This window comes from Gasterosteus aculeatus, chromosome 13 (genome assembly GCF_964276395.1).
Source record: "Gasterosteus aculeatus chromosome 13, fGasAcu3.hap1.1, whole genome shotgun sequence".
In the NCBI taxonomy this organism is placed as follows: domain Eukaryota; kingdom Metazoa; phylum Chordata; class Actinopteri; order Perciformes; family Gasterosteidae; genus Gasterosteus; species Gasterosteus aculeatus.
The window spans coordinates 20,729,337-20,755,329 of NC_135701.1; the positions used below are offsets into that span (position 1 = coordinate 20,729,337).

Consider the following 25,993-nt stretch of genomic DNA (forward strand, 5'->3'; position numbering starts at 1 on the left):
AGCCAGCTGTGCGAATAGGGGATGGGAGGACACCCCGTGGGGGGAAAGGGCAGCTGCGGGAGTCGTGCCGACGTCGGTCCATCGATCCGTCACTCCTCACCTCCCTCTTCCTCCCTCCCTCCTCCTCCTACCCCTTTTGTTGAACCCGAACGCCCACCTTTCTCCAGGCCAGGTTTGGGTGGTGTATTCTGCGCATCCCCGCTGAAGTGTTTGTGTTTGTTTTTTCCTCCTCCTGCTCCTCCTGCTCCACTTGGTCTGGAAGCCGGGGCCATGAGGCGGATCTCCGGGCTGTGACTCCTGCCCGGACCGGAGGCTGCTGGTGGGGATGGTGCCGCTGTGAAGAGCCCGCTGGTGCTGGTTTCTTCTTGCCGAAAGGGACATGCCCGCGGTCGGGGGGACGGGGAGGAAGTGCCTGGACACCATGAGTATTTTCAACCAAGACAATGTTGAGGATTTTTACGAAATCGGGGACGAGCTGGGGAGGTAAGTTTGATCCCTTGTTCTTCCTGACGCGTATTAACTTCCCCCTTTTCATGCTGTGATCAATGCTGGGGGAGGGAGGAAGGGAGGGAGGGGGGTGCCTCTTAATTTTTCCCCTCTAAATTCACACGGTCGTTTTCCACCTTAGATGTTGATGTTCCATTGCTCTGCATGCAGATGGGTTTAAGCACCAAACGTGCAGCGTGTCTTTGAGGAGCCCCAGTGACATCTCGATGAATGCACTCCATAATGCATCGCCGGCAGTGATGGAGTGCTTAGCGTCTGTCACTGTAGCCGAAGCTGCCGGGAGATTCATTGCAGGACTGGAGCGGCACGGTTCCATTGTGCGTCCTTTTTATTATAGTGAGGGGATTTACATCGTGGCCGAGCCGGCTGTCATTCCATCCAGGCCGTGTTTGGGCAAAGGGGAAAGCTTGCCAATGGGGGATAAAGGAGTTGCATGTAAACGGGTGTGTTATTTTGTCAGGATTGTTGCATAAAACGACAAAGCAGGGTGATCACACAAAGAGGAAGCGATATCCTTGATCTGCCGTCACGTAAAACCACACCGGTTCCGGCTTCCTTTTGGTGCGGCAACTTGACATGGTGGTAACAGAAGCCAGGCGGCGTCCATCCTCACAGGAGATCGCTTCCCAAAGGAGCGTCAGAAACACGGAGATGGATCTCTGTGACTTTGTGCTTATCAAAGTGACACATGCATCTCTTGTCGGGAATAATAGACCAACGGTGTTCCTGCTCTCCAGCTCTGTGGGAGAGCCCTGCAGTCGCTTTAGCTGCTTCACTATGCTGCTTCGGTAATTGAGATGATTGGGGACGTTTGTGTAATGGGATTGGATTTCTGGCTGGAGGTGAAGGCACGGCTACGTGAGTGCGATTGGCGGTGTCATTCGCTCGTCGTTCCAACACCAGGATCCGTTCTCCGTTTGCAGTCCGACTCCCAGCTTGACGATGGGGGCTCGTTCGACATTTTGAGTGCGCTATGTTTGTAATAAAGGCATCCTTGGAGCCGGTTGCTGTTCTGAGCGTGCACTGATGGCAAACTGCCCAGACAGCGTATCGCCCCCCGTCTGTTTTTTGGAAGGATTCCATCGCCTTACAAGACAGGAGAATGATGCATGACTTGGCGGTAACCCAAACCTTGTGCATGATATGGAAAAACACATTTTGCCTACTGTATGATAGCCGGAGTAATCTGTCAGTGGGAGGCAGGCTTTGCATGTTCTCTAAAAAAAGGCATGCACCTGGACCTGGACAGGTAGGAGACATGGTTGACACCACGAATGTGCACCTACACGTTCATACAGTGAAACGAGGCCATTCGCTCAATTTATTGCAGTTAAGACAGTTTGCTGAATCTGACTTGCAGTATGCAAGCCGTCTTTTTCATTGTGGGGACCCCCTTTTTAAAAATGACAAACAATCCTGACCTAGTTGAATAAGTTAATTCCTTTATACATTAGTAAAGCAAACTGAATGTAAGATAGCTCTTGATTTTGGGGCAAATAAAACACTACTTTAGGGCAAGACTATAAAAAAATGATGAGGAATATTGTGCATTTCTTTTCCCTTCATGCATTGATGTTGACACACACTTTTTTTTTTTTTTCAAAATGGGAAATCACTTCAGCCGCTCGCTGACACGGACCTCGGCGTGCACGCACGGTAGAACCAAAAGCTGCTGAAGCCAAGCATCTAAGCTTTCCTTGGTGTGTAGCTAACGGTGAGCATGCCGGCTCAGCATAACGAGATGGAGGCTTCGGGGAGAAGCGGCGCAGCTGCACAGTTAAATGCGCAGACGGAGTAACGCGTTTTTAGGTTGGTGTGCCGTCTTGTCCCGACTCTAAAGTGTATTTCTAACCACCGGCGTCCAATCTCCAGAAGGACTGATTCATCAGACCTCCACTTTACCGCCTCATGGCCGCACCAGCTTTCTCCGCCTCCTGTGTGTGTGTGTGTGTGTGTGTGTGTGTGTGTGTACACGTATACACAGACAGAAGTTAACTCGGAGGAACTGTATTGATTGCAAAACAAACACAACACAAAAATTGAAGACGCAAGAAAGTGTACCAAAGGTTAAATTCTCCCCTTTTCAACTGTGACCAAAAGAAAAGAGTCCCGTTAGATTGTGTTTTAAAGGGGCTCCTGGTAGAAATTGCCACCTCAGCTCTAATGAGGCGAACGCATCTGTGCTCAGACGATTGCTCTCTAATTGCCTCACAGATTGGCAGAATATTCTCACTTTATGCTCGGGATCGGCGGGGGAATTACTGAAGACCTCGTGCTTAGTGGCGTCTAAAAGGACCTCCTCGAAATGATGCTTGAGCGAAGAGCAGCATCGTCGAGGCGTCTTTAAGGGTTTAGTAACGTGCTTTGATGCCTGGCGGAAGGAAAAAACAACCAAACATTAAGGTTTAGGACCTCTTCAGCTTGCAGTGGAGGAATAGCAGCACATTGAAGATGATGTATGTTTTTATCCTAACAGGCTCCCTGATAGTTCGATATATTCTGCTACAGCCACATGTTCCGTTGACTATTCAATAAAGAGATTTGCTGCTTTTCTCTGTTGGGTATCGCTGTAAAGTCTTTGGGTTCTCTGAAAGCGTTTTTCTTACGTCCCTTGTTTATACATTTTAAATGGAGAGGACGCTCAGAAAACAAAATGAAAACATCCCCAGTTGGAGTCCTCAGTACGGGATATCGAGCATATTTCATTGTCATTAGTGCTTTAAAACCGCATTCATTTCATCATTTGAGAGGAAAGCTCAACTACCAATTAAATTCTAATGGGACCAAGCAGCTCTCAGGTGACTTTCTCCTGTTGTTTGGGGATTCCTTCACAATCAAGAGTATTTTTCCGCTACAGTCAACACAAGAGAAACCCCGTCGCGTCAGCAGCAGACGACACAGAGTGGCTGATATCTGATCTTCTTCACACGAGGTCCAACAAATACCAACAAAGCTTTTAGTTTGTCCGGCCAGTCCTTCAGGATTACCTAAACCGGGTCCTTCCCCAGTCAAACACCCGAGTCTGCAAGAACAGATCCAGGCTGTTGGGTCATGTGAGCCGAGCTCCTCGGTTTCCATGTTGTCGTTTGTTCGCAGGCCTCCTGACTCAGCTGCTTTCTGGCTGACTCGGGAGAGACAGACGTCAACTAAAACCTTAACGGAATATATTTGTTGTTAAGCCTTTCATCTGGGCCACTGGGCTGTTTCGCACTTTGCATATATCTGCCTCTATCATTAGTCTGCGTTAATCTGACCGCCGTGTGGCTCGCTACCAGTCGGCCCTCCTTTTGTGTCTATAGTGTGTGTGTGTGTCTACCAGCCAGTGGTAGAGGAGGAGGGGCCGGTGTATTTCAGCAGGGATTCTGCAATGCAAATGAACAGGAAGAACATTAAACTGGGACTTCATTGAGGTTGTTCCTCTGCAGAAATCCCTCCAAAGAACCGTCTCTATGAATGGGATTATAAGGCATGCACATCTGTATTAAGTATAGATGGATATACATTTTTGAACGTGCAAAATGAATGGGCCGAATATTCCCAAAATCAAACAGGGACGTCCTTCTTTTATTCTTTTTTTTAAACAACACACCGGCAGCAGCTACTGCTACGCACTACATGCAGACTCTGCCCCAGCCGCTGACCTACATTTACCCCCCTACCCTGGCTGCAGTATTGGATGGAGGGGCCGTCTGGGTAGCAGGAGTGTCCTTGATGGGGCCTGCCACACACACACACACACAACCTAACCCAGCCCCCTCCACCCAAGGGAGCATGAATGCAACATTACCTCTTTTTCTTCTCCGCCTCTGAGGTTTTGGATCCGAGCCCATCGGATGTCCCGTCATTCACCCAAATAATCTTCTAATAGCTAATGCTTACAACGGCTTTCACTTGAGCTGGCAAAGAATGGGCAAATACCGAGTTTACACATGTGATTTAATTATGTCCCAGCCGTTCCTGTTTTGACCCCCATGTGAATTAAATGTTTTTAATCTGTAAATCATCCAATGAAAAATGCTGTAGCCGACAGGGGGGCGATGAGCTTAAAGTCTTTGCTGTGGTTTAGCAACGATCACAACAAAATATCTGCCAAATGTTTACAGTTGGCATAAGGTGAGAGTAAAGAGGTCAAATACATGTTATGGAAGGATAACATGCATTTACATTTTAGTCATTTAGTCTGGCACCATTTTTTTTTTTTTTTTTTTACAGCTCCGTGTGCAAAAGCTCCAGTCTGTATTGCCAACATCATGCAGCATTAGCAGTAAATGTGTCAGAGGCCCGCTGATATTCCCCTGACTTCTAGATCCTCCTGTAGGAGACGGACGGCAGGGAAAGAAGAGAAACCGAGGAGGAGGAGATTATGGGGCGGAAGTATTCCTGCACGCTTCCTCTTCTTGTTCGCTCTCTGGTGTGAGGCCCTCGTGACGGCTGCAGTCAGACTCCTCAAACCGCACTTTGTCTGGCGAGTCAGATTGAAATCCGTCTCACTCGGAATGTCCTCGAGGGGCGTAATGAGTTATTTTCAATTAATCTCTGCTGCAGTCAATGGAGGATAATTGGATCCCTGCCAACTGTGTTAGCGGTCGAATGGCAGGGGTGTCACGCTTTCTGTGTGTGTGTGGGGGGGAAAGCTACAACCCCTTTGTGGTCAATTAGGAGAGATCTGCAGGCAGTCAAGCGGGTGAAACCGAGGGTCTGTAATCGTCTAAACGGGGGGGTTGTTAAGACAACTTTCCTCTTTTCTCTCATCCTCCTCATGTCGCCTCCCCCTCAGGCACCAGCGGCGAGTCGGCTGGCCGTGCATGACGGTACCGACTGTAAGGAATGGTGGTGAATGTCATTCTGTCTCAACGTGCAGCGTTACACTCGTTTGTTATGTAAAACGTATCCAGCTGTTTTCTGAGCTTGGTTGGCAGCTCTCCAGATGTATTCGTCCGGCCGCTGTTCTCTGAAACACGTGGAAGGAGAAGCAGCAACAGCTGGTTCGTGTGAAACGCGCGCGGTGATGCTGAGCAGACAACGTAACGCAACAATGCGTTTTGATGTTCAATGTCACCGGTGTGTTGAATACTAATTGTCAGTGAGTACATGCAGGTACACAAGACACCAGGACGTATTCGTATACTCCGCCCCACTGTCTCCCAGCTCAGTGATTATTAACAAGGTGGACAAACGGGGACACATCTGTAGCTTTTAGACTCGCTATTGATGCTCGCTATGTTTTTAGATGCGTCTTCATCTTCACATTTTTACACTGGATTGATTGACATGTTGTTGTTTTTATTTGCACCCAAGATCATTTGCAGCACTACGAGCGAAACACCGTCAGCCCCCGCCGGGGATTAAAGATCATCATGGGCGGCTTAGAGTGTGACTGTCGTAAGCATTGATGTATTGATATATATATTAACTAAAGCCTCGGATCATCGACGCTGTGAAAACATGTGGCGTGTGAGAGGCAAATTCGACCGAATGACCATGCGGCAGAAACACGGCACATGGAGTACGTGAGTGGTCCTCATGCACACGGACATGTTGCTCGTGGCTGAGCTGAAGTTGTCCCCACCCCCCCCCCCCCCTCTCTCCCGTGTTGTTTACAAAATTCAATTGCATGCTATGTATAGATTCGGAGGAGGTGCTTATGGTTGTATCATCAGCCTGATCGATACACTCAGAACGGGTTTTATGGAACTCGAAGGCCACGTCTGCCACCGGGTGTGGTTTTATCAGCCGGTGGTTCTGTCTCACGCTCACCGGTCTTTTCTCTCTGACGCTCTGACGCCTTTATCGTAAAATATGACATGCGGCTCAAATGTATCTGCACAATGTGAAACACAATCTTCTCACACAATTCCAGGCAAACTTCGTTCTGCTGCTCGTTCCCTTGGCAATGCTCATGCGCGTCGTTTCTCCAGGAGCCTTTTGTGATTCCTGTGATGCCTTTTCTGCTTTGAGATTATCAAAAGAAAAGGGCAAGGAGGTTTTCTCTGCTCAGTTTTAATTAATGTCGCCTAGATCAGACTTTTTTTAATCTCCGCAATTACCCTGAATCACCAAAGCGCCGTAATCATTACGTTTTTAAATGTCATCTCTCGACTCCTCGTCATTTGGTAGATTGTCTCATGTTGAGAAACGTCACATCAACAGAGAAGGTCTTCCATTTAACTCGCAACAGCGCTCCGTGTTGCCCGCTGAACGTTAGTCAACTCGAAACCTGCCAAATGTCAGTTTCACACACGGCCGCCCCTGGTTTTTAACGGGCGGGCACAAAATAAAACTGGTGAGGACGGATGGACCAGCTGAAATAACAGAGGCCCCGCCCCCCCCCCTCCTCGCCCCCCGCCGCGCCGTCTCCCCGGTTGTCAGAACAACGCTCTTGCACTTCGCTCCTGCACTTCGCCTCCATTTGCATGCGCGGCCTGATATGAAGCTGCTGTGTGTTCGGCTGTGGGAGCACGCTGTTGTCTGCAGAAGACCGGTAGTCCGCAGCTTGGGTGCTTCATGGCTTATTCATTGAGTCGGTTAGAACTCAAAATATTCACGTAGTTTTCCGTAGACTGTTTATTCATGATCAGATGTTTGGCCATGTTGGTCGTTTTTTTTTTCACCATTTTGATCCAGAAAAGAAACGAAAAAACTAAAATCAATTTGCCATTTCTTTTCAGTAAAACATTCATGGCCCCCCCGAGTGTAAGTGAGGGAAATACCTCAATGGCGATTGGAGTTGTTATGACGTTTGGTTCACACGATGATGTTCTTGCACTGCACAATATGACAAAAATGTAACTTTTCCACTACGAAACCACCAAGACGTTCCCATCAGCCTCAGCTGCGCTTTGTTTTGTTGAGAGAATAGAACAAAATGTGAAGAATTTTAATGTTAACATTTCACCTGCTGATCCTCCACATGTTTGCATGCTGACATTAACGTGTAGCTCATAGCATTGAGCATTGTGTTAGTTTCTCAGTGTAAGATAACCCCTTTGTTAGCAGTAGAGAAACATCGGTACCACTTTTGTCAAACAATTCACACGCTATACAGGAATGATAATCCTCGGCGGGACACGTTACTACATGATGGGATTCTTTGGCTTCATTGTCAGCACTGTTTCAACCAGCCAAGAACATAGATTAAAGACGATTATCAAATTCATGGGGTGGAAATGTCCTAATTGCACTTAATTATCTCCTCTTTTAATCCACGTCTGTGTGTCTGTCACGAATCATCTCACCTCAAATCCCAGGAGATCATAATAATAACAGTGTGTTCAGGGTGCAGCTCATGATGGCGAAAGACCTCGGGGGGGGGGGGACCATGGTGCCTGCAGGATCATCACAGCTCTGAGGATGCTCAAGGAAACCCTTCACCTCCCTCCACCTCTAAGCACAATGTATCCATTGTCGGCGCTGCCTTTAAGGACCTGCGAGCTGGGGGAGGTGAACGGCATTCCTCCGACACGGTGAATGGCTCCTCTGCGTAGCTACCAGACGAGAGCAAACACCGGCTGCCCCTCATTCAGCTCTCCGTCAGTAATCAGTCAGTGCTGGACTTATCTCATGCTGCAACTGTGCCGCCTCCCTCCTGATGCCCCATTTAGCTGCTAACTAGCACCGTGTGTGTGGGGGGGGGGGGGTCTATGCTCAAGTCAGAGTCCTTGACAACATCCCTTAAATATTTGGCGTGAATATAAAAACTGATTTGACGTTGTTTTAAGCTGGAGTCCTCTTACTGATCAACTTTGTGGTTTAATGTCAGTTAGATGGTTGTAATATACTTTGATATATACTAGTAGGTATTTGTCATATATATATATGTTACTATTCTCCCAGCAATGCACGCTCATCATTTCGGCGTCCAAACAGGCTACGGCGTACGCAGCTCTGCTGCTGCAATGGATGAGGAATGTCATCGTTGGCGATATCATTTCACTTTTACTACAAAAACCTAGGTGGTCTGGTCTCTTGTGAAAGACGAAGCGTTGGAGGACGTCCCAGGCTGGTCGGCCATGTTTTTAGGTCTCCGGCCTGAACTCTGTGGGGGAAAAACAACAACACTGCGGCTGTTGTTTCCGTCTCTTCTGTGGTCGGCTTTTTAGCAATAGTATCGCAATATGGCGGTTATGCAACAGACGAGTGTCTGATTGGCCGCGGCAACGCTGGTATTGTTATCACCTTAATGGTCTGTGTGTGTGTGTGTGTGTGTGTGTGTGTGTCACAATGGGAATGTTGGGCCTGGAGACGCCTGCTGTATCGGGAGCTGAACCACAGAGACCATTTTTAGTGCTTTACTTTGTTTTTGTGCGTGGTTGGGATCGAAAATGAAGGTGCAGTACGAATGTGAGTCCGAGCGGCGCTCCTGATCATCATCTGCTTTCCGTGACGGGATCTGGCTGCTTGTGTTCTGTTGCCCTTGTCGTCGCTTCTCATTTCTAATATCGCAGAAGTAATGAGCAGAAGTGCTCACAGTACACAGCCGTACACGCGGCCCAACCCGGCGATGTCAAACGGGCCCGTTGCCGTGGCGTTGGTAGCATTAACGTGAACCAGGACATGCCGACCAAATCCATATCTGTACACAAACAGCGTCTAAGCCCTCCCAGGATTATCTGCCACGCTCTCCCTTCCTCCCAAAACGCGTCGGTTCCCCTGCTCAGTCGCTGAGTCCTGTTGCCGTGGTTACCCGTCCGCCGTGCACAATGGCGGTGGTGGTTGCATAATGTTTTTTTTTGCGGCTCGTGGCCCACGCTGCAGCCGAGTGGGCTGGGAGCCCTCGGAGCCGTCCTCCCACACCGCGCTCCATGCTAATGAAACGCTCGGCCCCGCCGGGGAGCTTTCGCACTGAATCACATCGCTGGTTGATTCCCCGCAGCAGAGGCAAAGCCCGTCGGGCCTCTCCGTCCTTCGGGTAGCTGGATACTTGTGTCCGAGTCTGGTGGGACTCACAAACTGACTGACAGACGTGTGAGCGTTGATGACCTACTAATGGGCTGGTTTGTGTTTTTTTTAACATTATGACTTGCAAAAGTCCACAAGATGACATCATTGCATTTTTATCTTTGTCCCAGTGAGTTTGGGCTTGGATGGATGTTCGTGAAGTTTGGATTTGGGAAAGATCACCAGTTTGTTATTACGATTGATCAATATCTATTATGGAAAAATCAATCAGGGAATAAAGATTGAAATGCTGCACTTACTTTAGAACTACTTAATGTATTAATTATTCACCTTGTAAACTCTAAAAAGTTTCATTCGACCATAGTCAGTACTTATTATGGGTCTAATGTTTAAGTCATTAACATATTAATGACCGTAAGCCTCTCTCTGGTTCCACTTTCTGATATTTTATAAACAAAATTTAATAATAATTTTACTACGAGTATAATGATTTTTTTGAAGTTGTCTTGAAGAGACAAGTGAAGAGTAAAAGGAAACCGGGGTTGTTGTGGTTTTGTTTGTTGGTTAACATTTTACCGCAGACCGCACAGTGTCTCACTCACTGGTCTTCATCCTCTCCAGTCCTGGACCAGTGGAGTGAGGTGGTGAGTTTGGACACTGACGAAGGACGGCGTGCGGCGCCCGAGGGCGTCCTTCATCCCCCGCGAGCCAAAAGACCATCCAATTAACTGGAGAAGCAGAAGTGAGATTGAAGCGACCGGGCGTCTCTCACAAGGCAAAGATCTTGGTTTTTCTTTTCATGTGAAGATGCACATGCGGATTAAATTCTACCTGGGGTAGATGGTCCTACTGCCCCCCCCCCCCCCCCCCGCCCCCCCTCCATGATGGACAGTGAGCATAGACCACAGTCTCACAGCTCCCTCCCTCCCATAGTCTCTTTAGTTTTTACTCTCCTAAGTGCCGAGCAATTTGGCAGCAATACAGCAAAGGCGATTTAGTTTTTTTTTTTTTTTTCTCATCCTCATGAAATATTAATCTCAGTTTTGAGAAGCAAAACGCATCACTGCGTCTCGCGGGGTTTATCCCAAATGCCTGTGTCTTTTTTTTCCTTGGATCCAATCCACTTGGCAGCCCCGTTTCTAAAAACCAAATCCATAAAATCTGGCTTAAAGTCTGACGGGTGAGTTTCACTGTGTTGCTTCTTCCAGAAGTATGGAAACGCCTGACGAGTCGCGCTAACAAACAGCTGATGGAGCGGCTCGGTCTTCAGGTGCCAATTGGCAGGAAATACACTTATTCTGTAATAAGTGTCGCACAGCGCCGCGAGAGTTCACACCTTGCTCTTGTTACGCTTTGTTTCCCTGTGTTCCACTCGCCAGGGACTGAAGGTCTTAAACCGGAATTGTGGAGTTATATATATATACAAATTTAAATTTGAACTACTGTGGATTATCTTTTGGATAAGAATGGGAATCAGCCAATGATCCGGCTGCGTGGAAGCTGCTTAGTCACAAAGCCGGTCGGGACGGGGATTCATGCCCGATGACGACACATCACTTTTACTCAGATGGCTGCGTTATCCAACGCTGAAACCTGTGCTCAACGACATTAAATCCTTTTCACTACAATATCTCAGAGCGACCGAGGGGCCCACGCGGCACTTTTTAAAAAAAACATTTTTGGGGATCTACGTTGCCCTCGTCTTTTTTAAGTTACAAAATACCGTGTAAAAGAAAAGCGGTTTCTCCACAGTGTGACGCGGAAAATGTGGCGCAGGAATGTTGAGAATTTTAGCAGCACACTTTCCGTATGTGTTCCAGAAAGACTTTCCTAAGAGAGAGACACCAAGAGTGGCTTTGGACAACGTCGTCATGTCACTGTGCAGCTTAAACCAAAGTGAACAAACCCCTGAATGCATTCTGTCTGTGGTTCATAACAAAGGAAACCAAACTGCGTCTGAGATCACGCTTATTGTGTGTGTGTGTGTGTGTGTGTGTGTGTCATCGTCCAGCCCTCCATGTGCATCCGTATCAGATTTGGCGGAGAACCTTTGTGTTCTTGCGGTGTTCCTTCCTGGCGTTCTGCTAGCGTGCCGGCTATTGTAATTTACACTTTTCAGCTTCTCCTATTTCACAGTAGTAGCGCTATGAGCCAATCAATAGTAGTGGAGATTGGATACACACACACACACACACACAACACACACAACACACACACAGTGTAGCACTGAGCCCCTCCAACACAAGGACGGCGCTTCTGATCCTTCAAAGCTAAATCAAGGTTTGTGCGGCCGAAGCATATTTTCCTTCGTGGCTCATCCAGAATTGTTTTATTATTTATTTATAAGTTATTTGGCTGTTAGCAGACTGAATATTAGTTTCAAAACAATTAGTCATTGCACACAGTCCAGTGTAAAGTATGTTTTTTAATTGTTTTATCATTTTATTCAGCAAAATAAAATTTGTTCAGCCGAAATAACTTGTTTATTTAACCTTTATGAATAATAAGTGATTCATCACATGCAGTGTGGTAAATGACTTGCTGCATTAATTAGTGTTATATAAACGGCTGAATGAAAAATCAATCAAACCATAATTAACTGCTTTAATGTGAATTAAAAGATCTTTCTGGAATAAGTTGTGGTTTTTGTTTTGGATCTTTGTGGGTTTTTTAGTCTCTACCAAGTATTGACATATTTTCTCCGTACATGGAAGTTAAATTCCCCCCTCATGTAAAAATCCGAGGCAGCTGGAGACTTTAGGATTCAACAATCAGATTTACGGAACTCGACAGCCGTTGATTTTATGCACCAGAGGAGTTAATAATTGAAATGTTGAACGCGACGAACCACAACGTCCGTCTCCGGAGCCGGAGTTAAACAAACCGCAGCTGATGATGTTGTTGTTTTTACAGATGATTCCGCTCCTCGCTGACTGTCGGCAGCAGCCACTTGAAGCTCAGACGGTTAACACGACGCCAGGAAATCGATGGTCAATGGTGTTCAAACTAATATCTCACAGAAACACTGCGTCTGACACGGACCGTGTGCTGCAACGGGGCTTTTATTTTTCTGCATGTGGACTGAAGGGGGGGAGGGAGGGGGTTTAAATGTCATGATATCCATCCACTATACCGAGTGTAGGCTGTATTTAAGAGGCTGTAATGCATCGAGGGCTCGGTGGTCACACGCCGTCTGCTGCATCAGCAATGCAGATGTACCACAGATATCAAGGAGACCCTGAATCCAGCTGGAGCGAGTGCTGAAATCAATCCTCAAGTGAGGAGGAGGGGGCAGATTTTCTCGGCAGGCAGTGCTTAGAGTGTATGTTTATGTGTGAGTGTGAGAAAAGTAGGTGTGTGTCGTCAGCTGCTGTCGGCCCAAGCTGTGCCAGACACCCTGAGCTTGTTATCGCCTCGTTCTCAGCGAGGAAGCCGCCTTCCCAGACGCACAACCCGTGTCCGCTGGAAAGGCTAAACGGTGCGTGTCCGTGTGTCACAAATGCATACAAGCAATTCATGTAGATCTGGAACTCGACAACAAGAAAAACAAAGGCTGCTGCTGGCTTCAATATTTATTTTTAATACGTTTGTGGGCTGGAGGAGCGTGTAATGAGTCCTAATGTCTGGAACCAGGTCGGACAGTGTCCCACAAAGCCCTGAGGCATTTAGGCCCGACCGTTACCAAGGAGACATCGTTAGCTATTATGTCCTTGAGTTTTCATGATGGCAGTAAGCGAACGCTTCCTCGATAGGTGAGTGTTTAAAGGAACCGACAACCGCGCTCTGACATGAAGGAGAGGCGATGATCCGATCCACGGGATCGACCCTGTTCCGACCCCCCGAAGGGTCTATGTTTGGATTTCTTCCTTTGGAAATGAAAAAGCAACCAACACTGTAAAAGAGTTGCTTCAGTGTGCGTCTTTGTTTCAGAGTTGGAACATGGCAACAGACCCCCAGCTGGTCTCTCCTCCTCCGGCCGCACTGCGTGTTGTGTGCCTGTTACCTGCTGAACACCACTACGGGACTACGGCACCTCAGTCTTATGTTTCATGAGTGCACCTGACTGCCGCGTCAGGGCTCCCGTCCGCCATCCTCACTTCTTTTATTCGGCTCACTTTTTATGGTTGTGTTTGGAGGTGTCTCCAGCATCGGGGCTGTGCAACCGAGGCCTTTGTGCTGCCGCAGCTTTGAAGCAAATCTGTCCGCTCTCGGCCTCTGTGCGCCTGTTCCCGCCTAAACCGACGGAGATTGTGTGTGTGTGTGTGTGTGTGTGTGTGTGCGTGCGAATGTACAAAGTGAATCTGAGACGTCCTTCAAAAAACTGCCTCATCGGGGTTCTGAGTGTTTCCACAGATAACAGCGGCTCTCCCGGGCGTTGTCACGCGGCTCTTGATCTCTAGGTAGACACAAACAAACCTCTCCTCCTCTTTCCTAACCAGCTCCCAATCGACCCCCTCCCCTCTCCTCCCCCTCCCTCCCTGCAGCCGCTTCACAGAACACAAGTAGGCCAGAAGTAGGAATCCTTGTTCGTGCTTGAATCACTACAAAGGGAACGCAGCAATTTGATCCTGCACACTAGCTGCAGAGGGTTGTAGGAGTGTGGTTCCCTCCTCCGCCTGCTCATTATTTGTGCCTCCGTCTTCGGGCAGTTGATCGGCAGCATCGGCGCAAGCCAGAGGGATTCGCCTCTCGGACGATACCCGTTGAAGGGAGGGACTAGAGAGAAAGAGGAACTCCACCGGTGGAAAGGAGGGTGGGTTTCTGTTTCCCTCCTCTACCTCACCGAGGGAGGAGAGCGCTCCGTTGATCCGCTGGTATTTTCCTCCCTTGTGTGTGTGTGTGTGTGTGTGTGTGTGCGCGCAGCTGGTGTTGCTCTCAAAGGGTTCCCTCACGTTCCCCTCTCTTCACGTACGCACCGTAGTAGAGCTGCAGCGTTTGATGCCTTCAGGCTGCGTCCCGTCCCAATCGTTGTTTTGCAAGTCTCCCTGCTCAAAGGACTTTGACAACTTTGTCATCTTGCTTTTACTTTACTTCATGGAATACTTCTTAACAGTCTATATTGTTGATATTTTGTTGTGTCAAATGGATCTGTGGCGGCTGCCACAGCGGATCCATTATTTTCCATCGTGTATCTTGGAACACAAACCCACTAATTCACAACTACACTTCATCCTCCGTTCATAGCGAAATGCATAAATGCATACTTTGACGCCTTTTCTATTTGCATTGACATTTCCTGAGCTCTATTATAAACAATAGTGCTTTTTTACCTGGTGTCAAAACCTCATCACACGTGAATTATTCAGCTCCCAGTCAAGCCATTGCAACATCAGAAAACTGACCACACGATGAAGTCATTATCGTCCCCCTTTCCTTCTCCTCTAGAGTTACTGTCATGCGTCACTGCAGCTCAACCAGACACCCAACGGGGCCTTCAGCATAACCGTCACAAAGGCAACTAAACCGCTACACTCCTTGTTGATCCAGATACTGTGCAGTTCAGTGTATTGTGTGAATTTGGCCTTAATTTGCATGCACAGGGCTCCACTTGCCACGTATTCGTTGTCCCGCAGCATAAGAGCCCTTCCAAAATATCACACAGAATCTTCAAGTGTCCAATCGTTGTTGTTTTTCGTGGCCCTTGTTGGTTTTAGTGGTTTAAGAGTCCGACGGCCTTTTACAGAGCATTGCTTTTGTCTCTCGTTCAGGACCGTTCCTCGTGGCTCATGTGTTCTCTATTGTTATACATTACATTGTAAGAAAAAACTAAAAGTCGTCAGAGGACGTCTTCAACAAGTGCACAGATGGTGCATAATGAAGAACAGGAAGACGTTCCTGTCCTCCTTCCTCAACAGATCTTTCACAGGCCAAGGCGCCCCGGCTTTCTCAGATTCCTCTCTTCCCGTGCGTGAACTTTCAGCCGTGGGCCGAGCGACGTTCAGCTGCTTTTTCTTGTTTTTCAGGTCCCTCGCTGCTGGCGGTGCCACTTTTCCAGTTTTACATGGAATCGCACGTTTAACCGTTGAACAGTTTGCTTTCAGTCGATCTGGACGTCTGTTCGGAGAATGAGGAGGAAACAACTAGTGGGCCAAACATTTGATCATTAGCTATCAGCTAATCATCACGTAGCTGCGTGGACTGCCTACTGTACATAAGCAGTGGACGTCGTCATCGTAACGTTACCATATTGGGAATGTGAAGGAGAGACGTAGAGACGCACGACTCTGCTAATGGCAGCGACCTGTCAATCACTAGATTACACACTAAATGAGCATCATGCCGTAATGAAGAGGACTTCAAACTAGAGATTGAGACCATAAACTCATGTTTAGCATATTTACTGAGGGGATGAATCAAGTTTGAAGTAGAATCATTGGCTCATAGACCTCTATGTAATATGAGCGGAGCAGTCGCCCCCTGCTGTTCAGTAGAGAGAATGCAAGTTTAACACATTTCTGCATTAGCTTCACTCGGCTAGGTTGCCGTCTGGGCTAAACTGGACCTTCACAGCTTCATATTTCTAGCTAATTCTTCGGTGTGCACCGATAGGTGCTCAGGCATTTGACTACAGACTGTAGAGTTGCGTGTCTGCTTGTATAGTATTACTTGCACACAGTGAGAACATTCCATTACTAGTGTGCCCCCTAGGTTTACAACTTATGGGGGGGGGTAGTTTGTCCGAGTCCCCCCTGGTATCATGGCAGGGGAAACACTGCTTTACATGGAGACAGATCACATCAGGATGGTCCTGATGCCTTCTGTCTAGACGATGGAGGTCTGACTGACAGGTGGAGACCACAAAAGGGTGCAGCCAGACTGAAGGGGGTGGGAGTTCCATTAGCATGAGAAAGCGCTCGGCTCTCGCTTCCTCTTCGGTGTCTGCTTTGTGTCTCTGGCTCAGTCGCAGGATGAGTTACTTCCTCAAAGCGACATCAGATTGTCAGCAAACAAGTCTCCAACCGTCAGAATCCGAGTACTTCCCCTCAAAGTATGTCGGTTCAATGTGGTCGATCTGATGATGTGATATGATGACGATACCCACCTTAAAACTTTAAAAAGTTTATTTTTCTCCTGCAATATTCACACTAATCTTCTGTTTTCAAAGTGAAATGAAGCAGATTTTGTCACATAGAAATGTAGATAGGCTTTTCAATGAGGCCTTCAGATCCATTTGTAATTGCTTATTGTTGCTATTATCAGTTTAGCTGGTGGTGCAATAAGTGTCTCTTAACGACAATCCCGCAAATATTGCATTGGGCATTGAGCTATATGTCCTTGTCTACCTAAAGATATATGAAGACTTCAATTAATCAATGGAAAGCTGCACGTTGTAGAAGCTCTAAAATTCCATTTCTTGCTATATCCCTTTTAAAACTACTAATTATTGAAGCCGCAGTGTGAGCAGCGAACTTTCCCAACCACCTGAAGGTGAAAGAGAGACATTTTCCATTCCAAACAGCAGTTTCAGATTGTTTTGCTGATGCTCCCCAGGCCTTTTTCCTCTTTTTTTTTTTGCTTTAAAGCTCCTCTGCAGCTGGCGGTGTTGTTGCCTGAGTCCCGAGTTTACTCTTCAAATATTTGGAGGAGGATTAGAGCAGGGAGCATATAGCTGAATTACTGAGTTGTCAGGAGGCATCCTGACAACTGTGCGCTCTCCCCCTGCAGCACTGAGGGAGTCGGATGACGGCGCAGCCATTTGAAAAGGCGACGCTTCAGCCACGAAGCTGTGAATCCGTGTGAAAATCTGGGCTTGCATGGGAATAAAGAGAAGCGACAGAATGTGGCTCTTCCTCGCTTTTCTCTCGCCCCCTACTCCCTCGCGCTCCTCCTCCCTCTGTGGCCGTTGGGGACGCTAAGTGCTAAATGATTGCCAGGGCCTGCATGGAGGCACAATCGGCGGAGGCGTCAACGGCCCTCGGCCAAGTGTCCTCGCCTCCCGCCGAGCGTTTTTTTTCCATTCTGGCCGTGTTCTGGTGGAGAGTCGTCGCTGTCGGGTCGGATGGCGAGCGTTCAACAGCAGGCTCGGTCAGCTGCGCCGTGTGTGGATTTCAAAGACGGTAGAGGTCTATTAAGGCCGTATGTGCACTTAACTTAAGGAGCCTTTTCTGCTGCCACTGCAGAGTATAGAAGATATTCCTGCTGGGCTGATGACTGACAGTGATTGAGATACACAAATGACATAAAGTACATATGGTCTGAAAAGGTCTTTCAATCCCAAAGGTTGGGTGTTATTTTCATATTTCATGCTGACTCATATGACCTGAAATGTTGATATTTGAACAAGCTAAAACAATTAGCACGTCATTAGATTCTAAAAGTGACTGAAAACAATCGTTTCAGTTGATTTTGGGGTTAATTCTTCCATGTAACAAATCATCTTTTAAAAGGTCAACCAATAGTTTCTTGTGTCAGAATGAAAGTAACAGATTTGGTCATTTCTTGACTTGTTTCTTTAATGGTCTTGTCTTGATTATTTTGATTTGACTTCATCTGTAAACACCTTTCCAACGGGTAGTTTGAGGTGTTGAGGTGCAAACGCTGTATATCTGAAGACGTGGACACAGAGCCTCTCTCCTGATGGTTGACGTGCAGGATTAGCACGTGGACGTTTGCCAGCTGTGTTGATGTTGTGCTGAGCTGTGGTTCATTTCAGGCTGCTGCCTGCGTATCGTTTACAAGCGATTGTGAAACTGATCTCGAGGGACCGCTGAGGTCGGGTGGATCTTATTTTTTCTGTCTCAAACAAAAAAATACTCAGGTCTCCTGTAAATCGTGACCCACGTGGATTATCCTCTTAAACTCATTTTGCAGGGGATTTTTTAAAGGTGGCATTGAACACTTTGACGAGTGGCCCTGATGTCGCCCGGGTTGCAATCTGAATACTTGAATTTGTGATTCCCAGATATTAGTTAAAGCGGTTTCTTTATTGCACAGCTTTATTGCCTCGTTATCCCGCCCACTCCTTTTGGCTCAGACGTCCACGTTTACCAAGAGGACGGGGCTCAAAGCCGGCTGCTTTATCCGTGATCAGTGGGGAACGCCGTGGGAATGTGACACTATTGATTAGCTCACTCCGCTCCAATGCTGTTTGCATCGCCAGCTGTCCTCGTTTATTGATTGTCAAATGAGATGAATATTAGTCCAGATTCCCTTATGGATGGTCCCATTTGTTTATGATGGAGTTGTGCCTTTTTAGTCGGATGTGAATATCGATTCCGCTCTCACACTTAAAGTCTATAAACTAAGCAGCCAGTTAGCTTAGCTTAGCATAGACAGGAAACAGATACTGCCGTCTTAACCCCTACAGGTGTTTATAGGCAGGTAATTTCATCTCGTGTTGTTTGTTTCAAAGCCGGACGATATCCTTGACCACCTCTGTCCGTCTCCTCCGCCAGCGGCCAGTTTGCTGTGGTCAGAAGATGCCGGCACAGGGGCACGGGCGCCGAGTACGCCGCCAAATCCATCAAGAAGCGCCGCAGCAAGTCGAGTCGGCGAGGCGTGACGAGGGACGACATCGAGCGCGAGGTGAACATCCTGAAGGAGATCCAGCACCCGAACGTCATCACGCTCCTCGAGGTGTTTGAGAACAAGGCGGAGGTGATCCTGATCCTGGAGCTGTGAGTGGCTTCCTTATTCATCACAACCCAAATGAAAGGATTTAGTGAAAAATCCCAGATTTTCTTAGGATATTACATTTATTTTCGTTATTAAGCTTCAGGATGATTCATGTATTCTATGTCTGTCTTCCTATTGTCGTTTTAAAAACAATTCTACACGCCCCGTGATTCAGTTCAACCATGTTTTTAAGTAAGTAAGAGAACTGTGAGGCGTTTGAATTGGCAATTGAGAAACACTGGTGTGTTTTCTTTTCAAATTCAAAATAATTGTCATGATGGTGACGAGTATTCCGGGTGGACTGGTTTTACTGCGACGCCTTGCGCAAGCTCCAGTTGAACCGGTTTCACCAGGTTACGTCCTCCTCGTTTACCGCACGATCATAATTCAGAACAAATGTGCATGGAGGCGGAACGGAGTGAAGGGCTGCGGTCGCCGGGGCAACATTCCTGAGCGGGGATCACGCGAGAAATGGATTGCGAGGAAGAACCAACGAGCACAGAACCGTGATGTAATGAGTCCGCGGCTCGTCTCCAGCGCAACACGCGGGAGGGAGGCGATCATCGCCGCCGCCAATAACGTCTCACTGTTACTCCAGAGGGGGAAATCATCGCAGGACCACACTCCCGATACTCCCGTTAGCTTCGCGCAGAAGTGTCTAGATGATCCATTGATTTGAGTTGATTCTTTGTGTTGTGGTTGGTGCCTGAGACAATGTGCTCATGGACTGAGAGTCTGCAGAGAGGATCAGCGGTTACAGCTGCAGCACCCAAAGCTCCTGCGAAGTAGACGAGACGTTGTAGTTGTAGTTAAAGAAGTTAATCATTTCAATTGCGTTGCACGCCATGGTCGAAATTCCAACAGGAGAACGCTGTTCTGCCCCTCGAAGGGTGGAGTAGTGTTTGTGTAGTTTTATGCTCCTGCGCATACATTTGAGGAGCGCATGTTTGTTCGGCTGAGTGGACGCTGCCGTTATCTGGCCGCCTTTAGGCGCTCGCTGACGTTATCGCGCCGTGACACCCCCCCCCCCCCCCCCCCACGCTCTTATCTGGCTCATAAAGGGGATTTAACGAGAGAGAATAAGACTTTTGCATCCGTTTAAATGTTCAACATGACAAAACTAAGTATTAGAAAGGGAAAAGGAGAGAGAATATCAAAATGAGACATATACCTAAAGGTTTCTGTCATTTTGTTAAAGTAAACTTTCTCCAGTTACAGCTCCTCAAATGAACAGTACGGGGAGGGGGGGATTAAGAAAGTTTATTGTGAACAGTGGTGGTTAAAGGTTGTGTGTGTGGATCTAACGCAGCGGGATGATTTAGATTACATCAGCTCAGCTCCGATAAGCAGGGATTTGTATCTGGCTCTGATCTGAGAGATCTCGCACGTTAATTCTCTCCCCGTCTCTCCCCCGTCCAGCGTGGCCGGCGGCGAGCTCTTTGACTTCCTGGCCGAGAAGGAGTCCCTGAGCGAGGAGGAGGCCACCCAGTTCCTCAAGCAGATCCTGGAGGGAGTCTTCTACCTGCACACCAAACAAATCGCCCACTTTGACCTTAAGGTACCACAGGGAGTCCGACTCGGACACACGTGCACATGCAGAAAACGCGTTAAACCAGAGCCCTGCCCCCATTCTACTCTGCAGAGTGACGTTAAGCAGGTTACGGATGTGTTCCACATTGTAAAACAAAAAGAGAGAGAATATTACATTTGACCGGTTTGGATAATCCGATCATGTTTTCTTTTTGTCCTTTCCTTGTTTACAACTTCTCATTTGCTGCCTTTCTCTGCTTTATGACCATGTGGCTTTGATGGCAGACTGACTGTCTCATGTTAAAATAAGAACTTTTGAATGATTCATTCATTACTTACTTATAACATCAACAGTTGTGTGTTGGATGGTTTCTCGGAAACAGACTTATGGTTTATTTTGGGTTTCGGGGGGGGGAATTATGAGTTATGGATATTAATATTTAGGACTGAGCTGTGACAATAAACTCATGTTTGTCCTTCAGAGATCTTTTGTTTTAGTCAGTTCAGCAAATGCAAATCAGAATGAGAACAAAGACAGAATTGGGCAATTTTATAGACGAGGCGATCCACCCTCTGATGGCTGAGATGAAATCTCTGTGGACCGCGGCTTGTTAAAGGTCACGGTGAAACAGAAAAAACTCATAGTCATAAAGTAGTTTGCATCCATTCTCTCAAATGCCAGCTGACTGGAGAAGTGCATCTGCAGCACCGTGTGAAATATGTTTATTTTATCTCTCCTCATTTGGACCTTTGCTTTTATATCCGTTTCTCGTGTGCTTTTCAGAGGCAAATTACCGTGACTGATCTGTTTTGGTTTGTTTAAGGATTCTCTGCGTTTGATTATGGAGTGAGTGTATGGGAAAAGAATAAAGGTGTACAGAGTGTGTGTGCGTGTGCGTGACATCAACACGGAGTGACTCACGGTGGGAAGAGAAAACACAGAGTGCAGAGGGAAAAAACGGATCAATCTTTCAGTGTTTTTCTAAAGGGAGGAAACCTGTATGATTTATAACTTGAAATGCATTTCTCCTTCTCCTGATTGTCGCTTCACTTTGATTCAATTCGACAAACATGTTGCATAACGGCACTTTTACAGCGTGGGTTCTAGAATACTGCACTTCAACTTCACTGCATGAACTCTATCTGAGGTGTGTGTGAGAGAAAGAGAATGATTTCAATATTTTAATAAGCTAATCACCCATTTTAGAGTAATTATATTTTAATGATTGATGGATCAGAAATAAAGGAGCTAGAAATTCCAGTATGGCGACAGCTCTGTATTGTTGTGGTAGTTTTCCTTACTTATTTTGTGATCGATGCCATCGATCGGTTCTTCCACTCACGGATGCACGTGCGGCGTCTTCTAAATAAAGCACCGGCAGACTGGCTTTCTTGTGTTGTCATGGTTGAAAGCTGCCTCTGTGCCCTCTTTGGTGTGGACTTCGTTCCTGACCGTACTGCGACGGCAGCGTGAGGGCGGCTGCGGATCAGCGGGTCGTCCTTCCAGCGGAGGGTCGGTGGTTCAATCGCAGCGCGTGGATGTTCGTCCTGATGTCAGCAGCCCCTGTTATCAGTGTGTGAACGGAGGAATGATGATGAGGCGTCTCAGGGTCTGAACAGAAGACTGTTCCCAGCGTGTGCGCTGGAGGGATGATGGTTTTTGGGGGGGGGAATGGTTTCCTCCTGAAGGACGCATCCGTCCTCAGGAAATAGTCGGCTCCTGTTGTTTGTTTCCTTTTCTCTCACTTCCTGCAGAGGTCTTATTTTACTCGTTGTTTTGCATGAGATTTCCATGACCCCAGCGCCTCCTTCCTGCCCCTACACTTTAGTTTGTGTCCTGCCTTCCTCATTTAGGGCACATATGTCAAACTCGGGTCTGGCCCGCTTTCCATCAAAGTGGGCAGTATCCGGCCAGAACCTGAAATGAGCTTGACACCCCTCATTTAGGGTGACATATTAATTCCTCTGTGTATCTTTCATGATGCTAAAGAACTGTTCTCCCCCCCCCCGGCCTCCCCCCTTCTTTTTAAACCGTCTCTCTTTTTGTTTCCTTGCAGCCGGAAAACATCATGCTGCTGAACCGCTCGGTGCCTCATCCGCGCATCAAGCTCATCGACTTCGGCCTGGCACACAAGATCGACTTTGGCAACGATTTTAAAAACATATTCGGAACTCCAGAATTTGTAGGTCAGTACTGGTGTGTGTGTGTGGGTGTGTGTGTTCATTTATTTTACGGTTTGAATCGGACTCTGCTCAGATGAGTTATTACTCTGCGTACTACACACACACACACACACACACACACACACACTGTTCTCCTGGCTTTAATCCAGGCGGGTTGAGTTTAATGACGGCAGAAGCCAAATGTGCCAAAGGGAGAGAGACCTGATGGACTGGAGATTATCAGAACACCTCCTTCTTGCCAACACAAACGCACACTAATTGACGCTTGTTTCCCCGGGGCGGCCGCCAACACTCCCATTCGCCTCCCGACCCACAGACGCCAGCGGTCAAACGCTCCAAATCCAGATGGCAGAAGGCCAGAATAATGACGGCTGACGTTGCAACACGGCGCGCGTGACCCGATGACCCGATAGTTAGCGATTTCCGTTGCAAATAAATATCCATGAATCCTAGTGGGTCATTTATGAAGATGCTCCAGAACTTACCCAAGAATGATCACCTTTAAAGTTTTCCTCAGTATCAAAGTAATCCAGTCGTGTGATTCTGTACGTCCATCTTCTCTTTTCAATAGTGTCAATTTGCTCAAATGTGACTCCATAGCAACATATTACCTGTCCACCCCCCTAGAGCCCCCAGATGATGGAAACTGTAGTTGATGCATGATTATCCCCTGAAGTGAGATATTGATAATAACTGAAGTGACAAAATCTATTAATATTAACTCATTAGGTGCAGATAAAGGGGCTGCATCCTCTCTGTTTCATATCACAACTGTTTAAATTCAATTAGAAACGAACGAGTCATCTTTAATTACGGTATTGACACATGTGAAAGCGTCATCTGCTGGGAGAAAATAGAAATAATCACAGCTTAGTAGGTGTGATTAAAAATAAAAAAGGCTCTTTAAACTTGTGTGTGTTATTATCACGCTGACCTGAATAGTAATAATCTTCTTTTTGGTGTGTTTGCCTCACAGCTCCAGAGGTAGTCAACTATGAACCTCTGGGCCTGGAGGCAGACATGTGGTGAGTAAACAGAAACTCCATCTGCTCCTTCAGAACATCTGCCCATGTGTGAAATGTGTGTGTTTTCCTGTCAAAACGCACAACTAACGTCTCCTCCTCTCCCCCTGCCCCCCTCAGGAGCGTCGGTGTGATAACCTACATCCTGTAAGTACGACAGATACAAAATACAACGTAGAGATACTTGTGCTTTGCAGTATTTCTATTTCCTGCTACGTTGTTCCTCTGGTTGTTAAACTATTGTCATCAATGATCACAGAAAAATGAAATGCGCAATGATGTTTTATAAGTCAACACGTCCGAAAGTTCTTCCACTTCCTGCCAGAGAAAGAAGTTTCACAACACTCGACGCTCGCTTCCTCTTGTGATCTTCAACGTTTTGATTAAACGCCGCCTTGAGTAAAAAATGTGAATGTGTCACAACATCCTGATTATGGGATTTTCATTGTATTTGAAACTTAACGATGACTTCACCTTAAAAATCCTATCATGTTAAAAGGTTCCACCCTTTACCTGTACTTCAGTTAACCCGCCCTTTAAAACGACTTCCCGCTCTGCAGCCAGCGGCGCTCATTGACCCAGCGGACGCGTCCGCACAGTTTGATCCCCGCAGGGGGCCTGCTGCCGGCGCCGCGGCGTCCTCCTCCCCCTGAACCCGTCCTCTCTGATGGACGCCTACGCAGAGCTCCAAAAACACACCAGAGAGCGTGCGAGAGCGTGCGCACGACGACGCCCCCACAAAACACGGCGAGAGCCCACAGCGCGTGTCAGCGCTCTATTACATAACAAGTACCTGCAAACATTACCGCATTATATTAAAAAAAACGTAATATGGATGGAAACTGTGCATCATTTTCTCTTTGTTGCGTAAACATAAATGCTCACGTACAAGCTGCACACACGCACACGCGTGCCCAGTCTTTGTTCGTGCTGTCCACCCACGCGTTCGTCACAGCTCCGCTTGGCGAGATGGAAAATGGATCGTTCGCTGGCGGTTGTCACAGCCCGGCAGCAGCGATGTGCTCTCACAGTGCCGCTCGTCGAAAAACAACGCGGCGGCTCAATAAACCGTCACGCGGGTTTGGGAGCGTTTCCAACTTCTTAATCGGAGTATTTTTTTTCAGACTGATTCGATTGCAACAATGTAATAAAAGCTGCACAAAGTCGTCACAAATTACACCTCGGTTTCCTTTTGTCGGATTCTTTTGTCTGCCGGAGGAAATCCGTCAGGTGACTGTGCTGAATCAGACGTCTAATTTCTCCGCATGCTGACATCTGATATCGGGCCGATAGTGTCGTAAATACCTGGATCGGTTATCGTAGTCAATGGGGCCAAAGTACTAATCCCCGTGTATAGTTAATACACGGGGATTAGTAACTATTTATTATTCCAACGCTTCTTTCAACCCCAGTCTGATTTTTCCTTAAACATCAAATAATGTGATAAATACAGTCTTTAAGTCTCATTTTGCAAACATTTGACATTTGACTGTTTTGTCTCTTCCGTCTTTCTGTCCCCTGACCTCTAACCCTTTTGTCCCGTGTGCGCAGTCTGAGCGGCGCGTCCCCTTTCCTGGGGGACAACAAGCAGGAGACTCTGGCCAACGTGTCGGCCGTGGACTACGCGTTCGACGAGGAGTTCTTCAGCAGCACCAGCGCGTTGGCCAAAGACTTCATCGCCAGGCTCCTTGTCAAAGACCCCAAGTATGAGTTTGAGACGGGGGGGCGCGAGGCTCACAGACGTTTTACAAAAAGGTTCATTAAGGAAGGAAAAACGCATCCTTTTGATCAAAGTTTCCCACAGTTTAAAGTCCCGTGTTCTTTTTTATCCAACCGATGGTCCAGATCAGAGGTTTTTAGCGTAGATATCTATTCCTTATGTTCTGAAAAGGTCACTATCTGAAGTTCATCCGTCAGAATCCACGTGGAGGGTCTAAGAACTTAAAGTGAGAAACCGCAGCTCTTTTCTAGATAAGATTTAAAGCAATGTTCCGTCTCATCCCGATCCCTAAACTCACTCCACAATAAATTGGCAAATATCGCATCGACTTGTTTCATTTCTGTGATGTGGTGCCTGAGAGCGTCTCCCTCATCACGGCGTTGCTGTAGCAACAACCGAGAGGCTGCAGTGAAACCAGAAAAGGCCGCCTCATTGCTTCTTTTTCTCTTTTTAAATTTGACTCTTGCGCCTGAGTTAGAAACAGGGATGTGGAACTGAACACACGTCAACAGCAGTT

The 25,993-nt window shown here is 47.3% G+C and overlaps 1 protein-coding gene across 1 annotated transcript in view; it reads left to right on the forward strand.

Moving 5' to 3' along the window:
• dapk1 (death-associated protein kinase 1) overlaps nt 1–25,993 on the forward strand; it is a 45,054-nt gene that overhangs the window by 601 nt on the left and 18,460 nt on the right. Inside the window, exons 2-8 of the mRNA XM_040194849.2 lie at nt 263–483; nt 18,801–19,022; nt 20,440–20,578; nt 22,608–22,737; nt 23,711–23,759; nt 23,877–23,903; nt 25,308–25,460. Coding sequence (XP_040050783.2) covers nt 380–483; nt 18,801–19,022; nt 20,440–20,578; nt 22,608–22,737; nt 23,711–23,759; nt 23,877–23,903; nt 25,308–25,460 — 824 coding nt within the window. The 5' untranslated portion in view covers nt 263–379. The remainder of the gene's footprint in view (nt 1–262; nt 484–18,800; nt 19,023–20,439; nt 20,579–22,607; nt 22,738–23,710; nt 23,760–23,876; nt 23,904–25,307; nt 25,461–25,993) is intronic.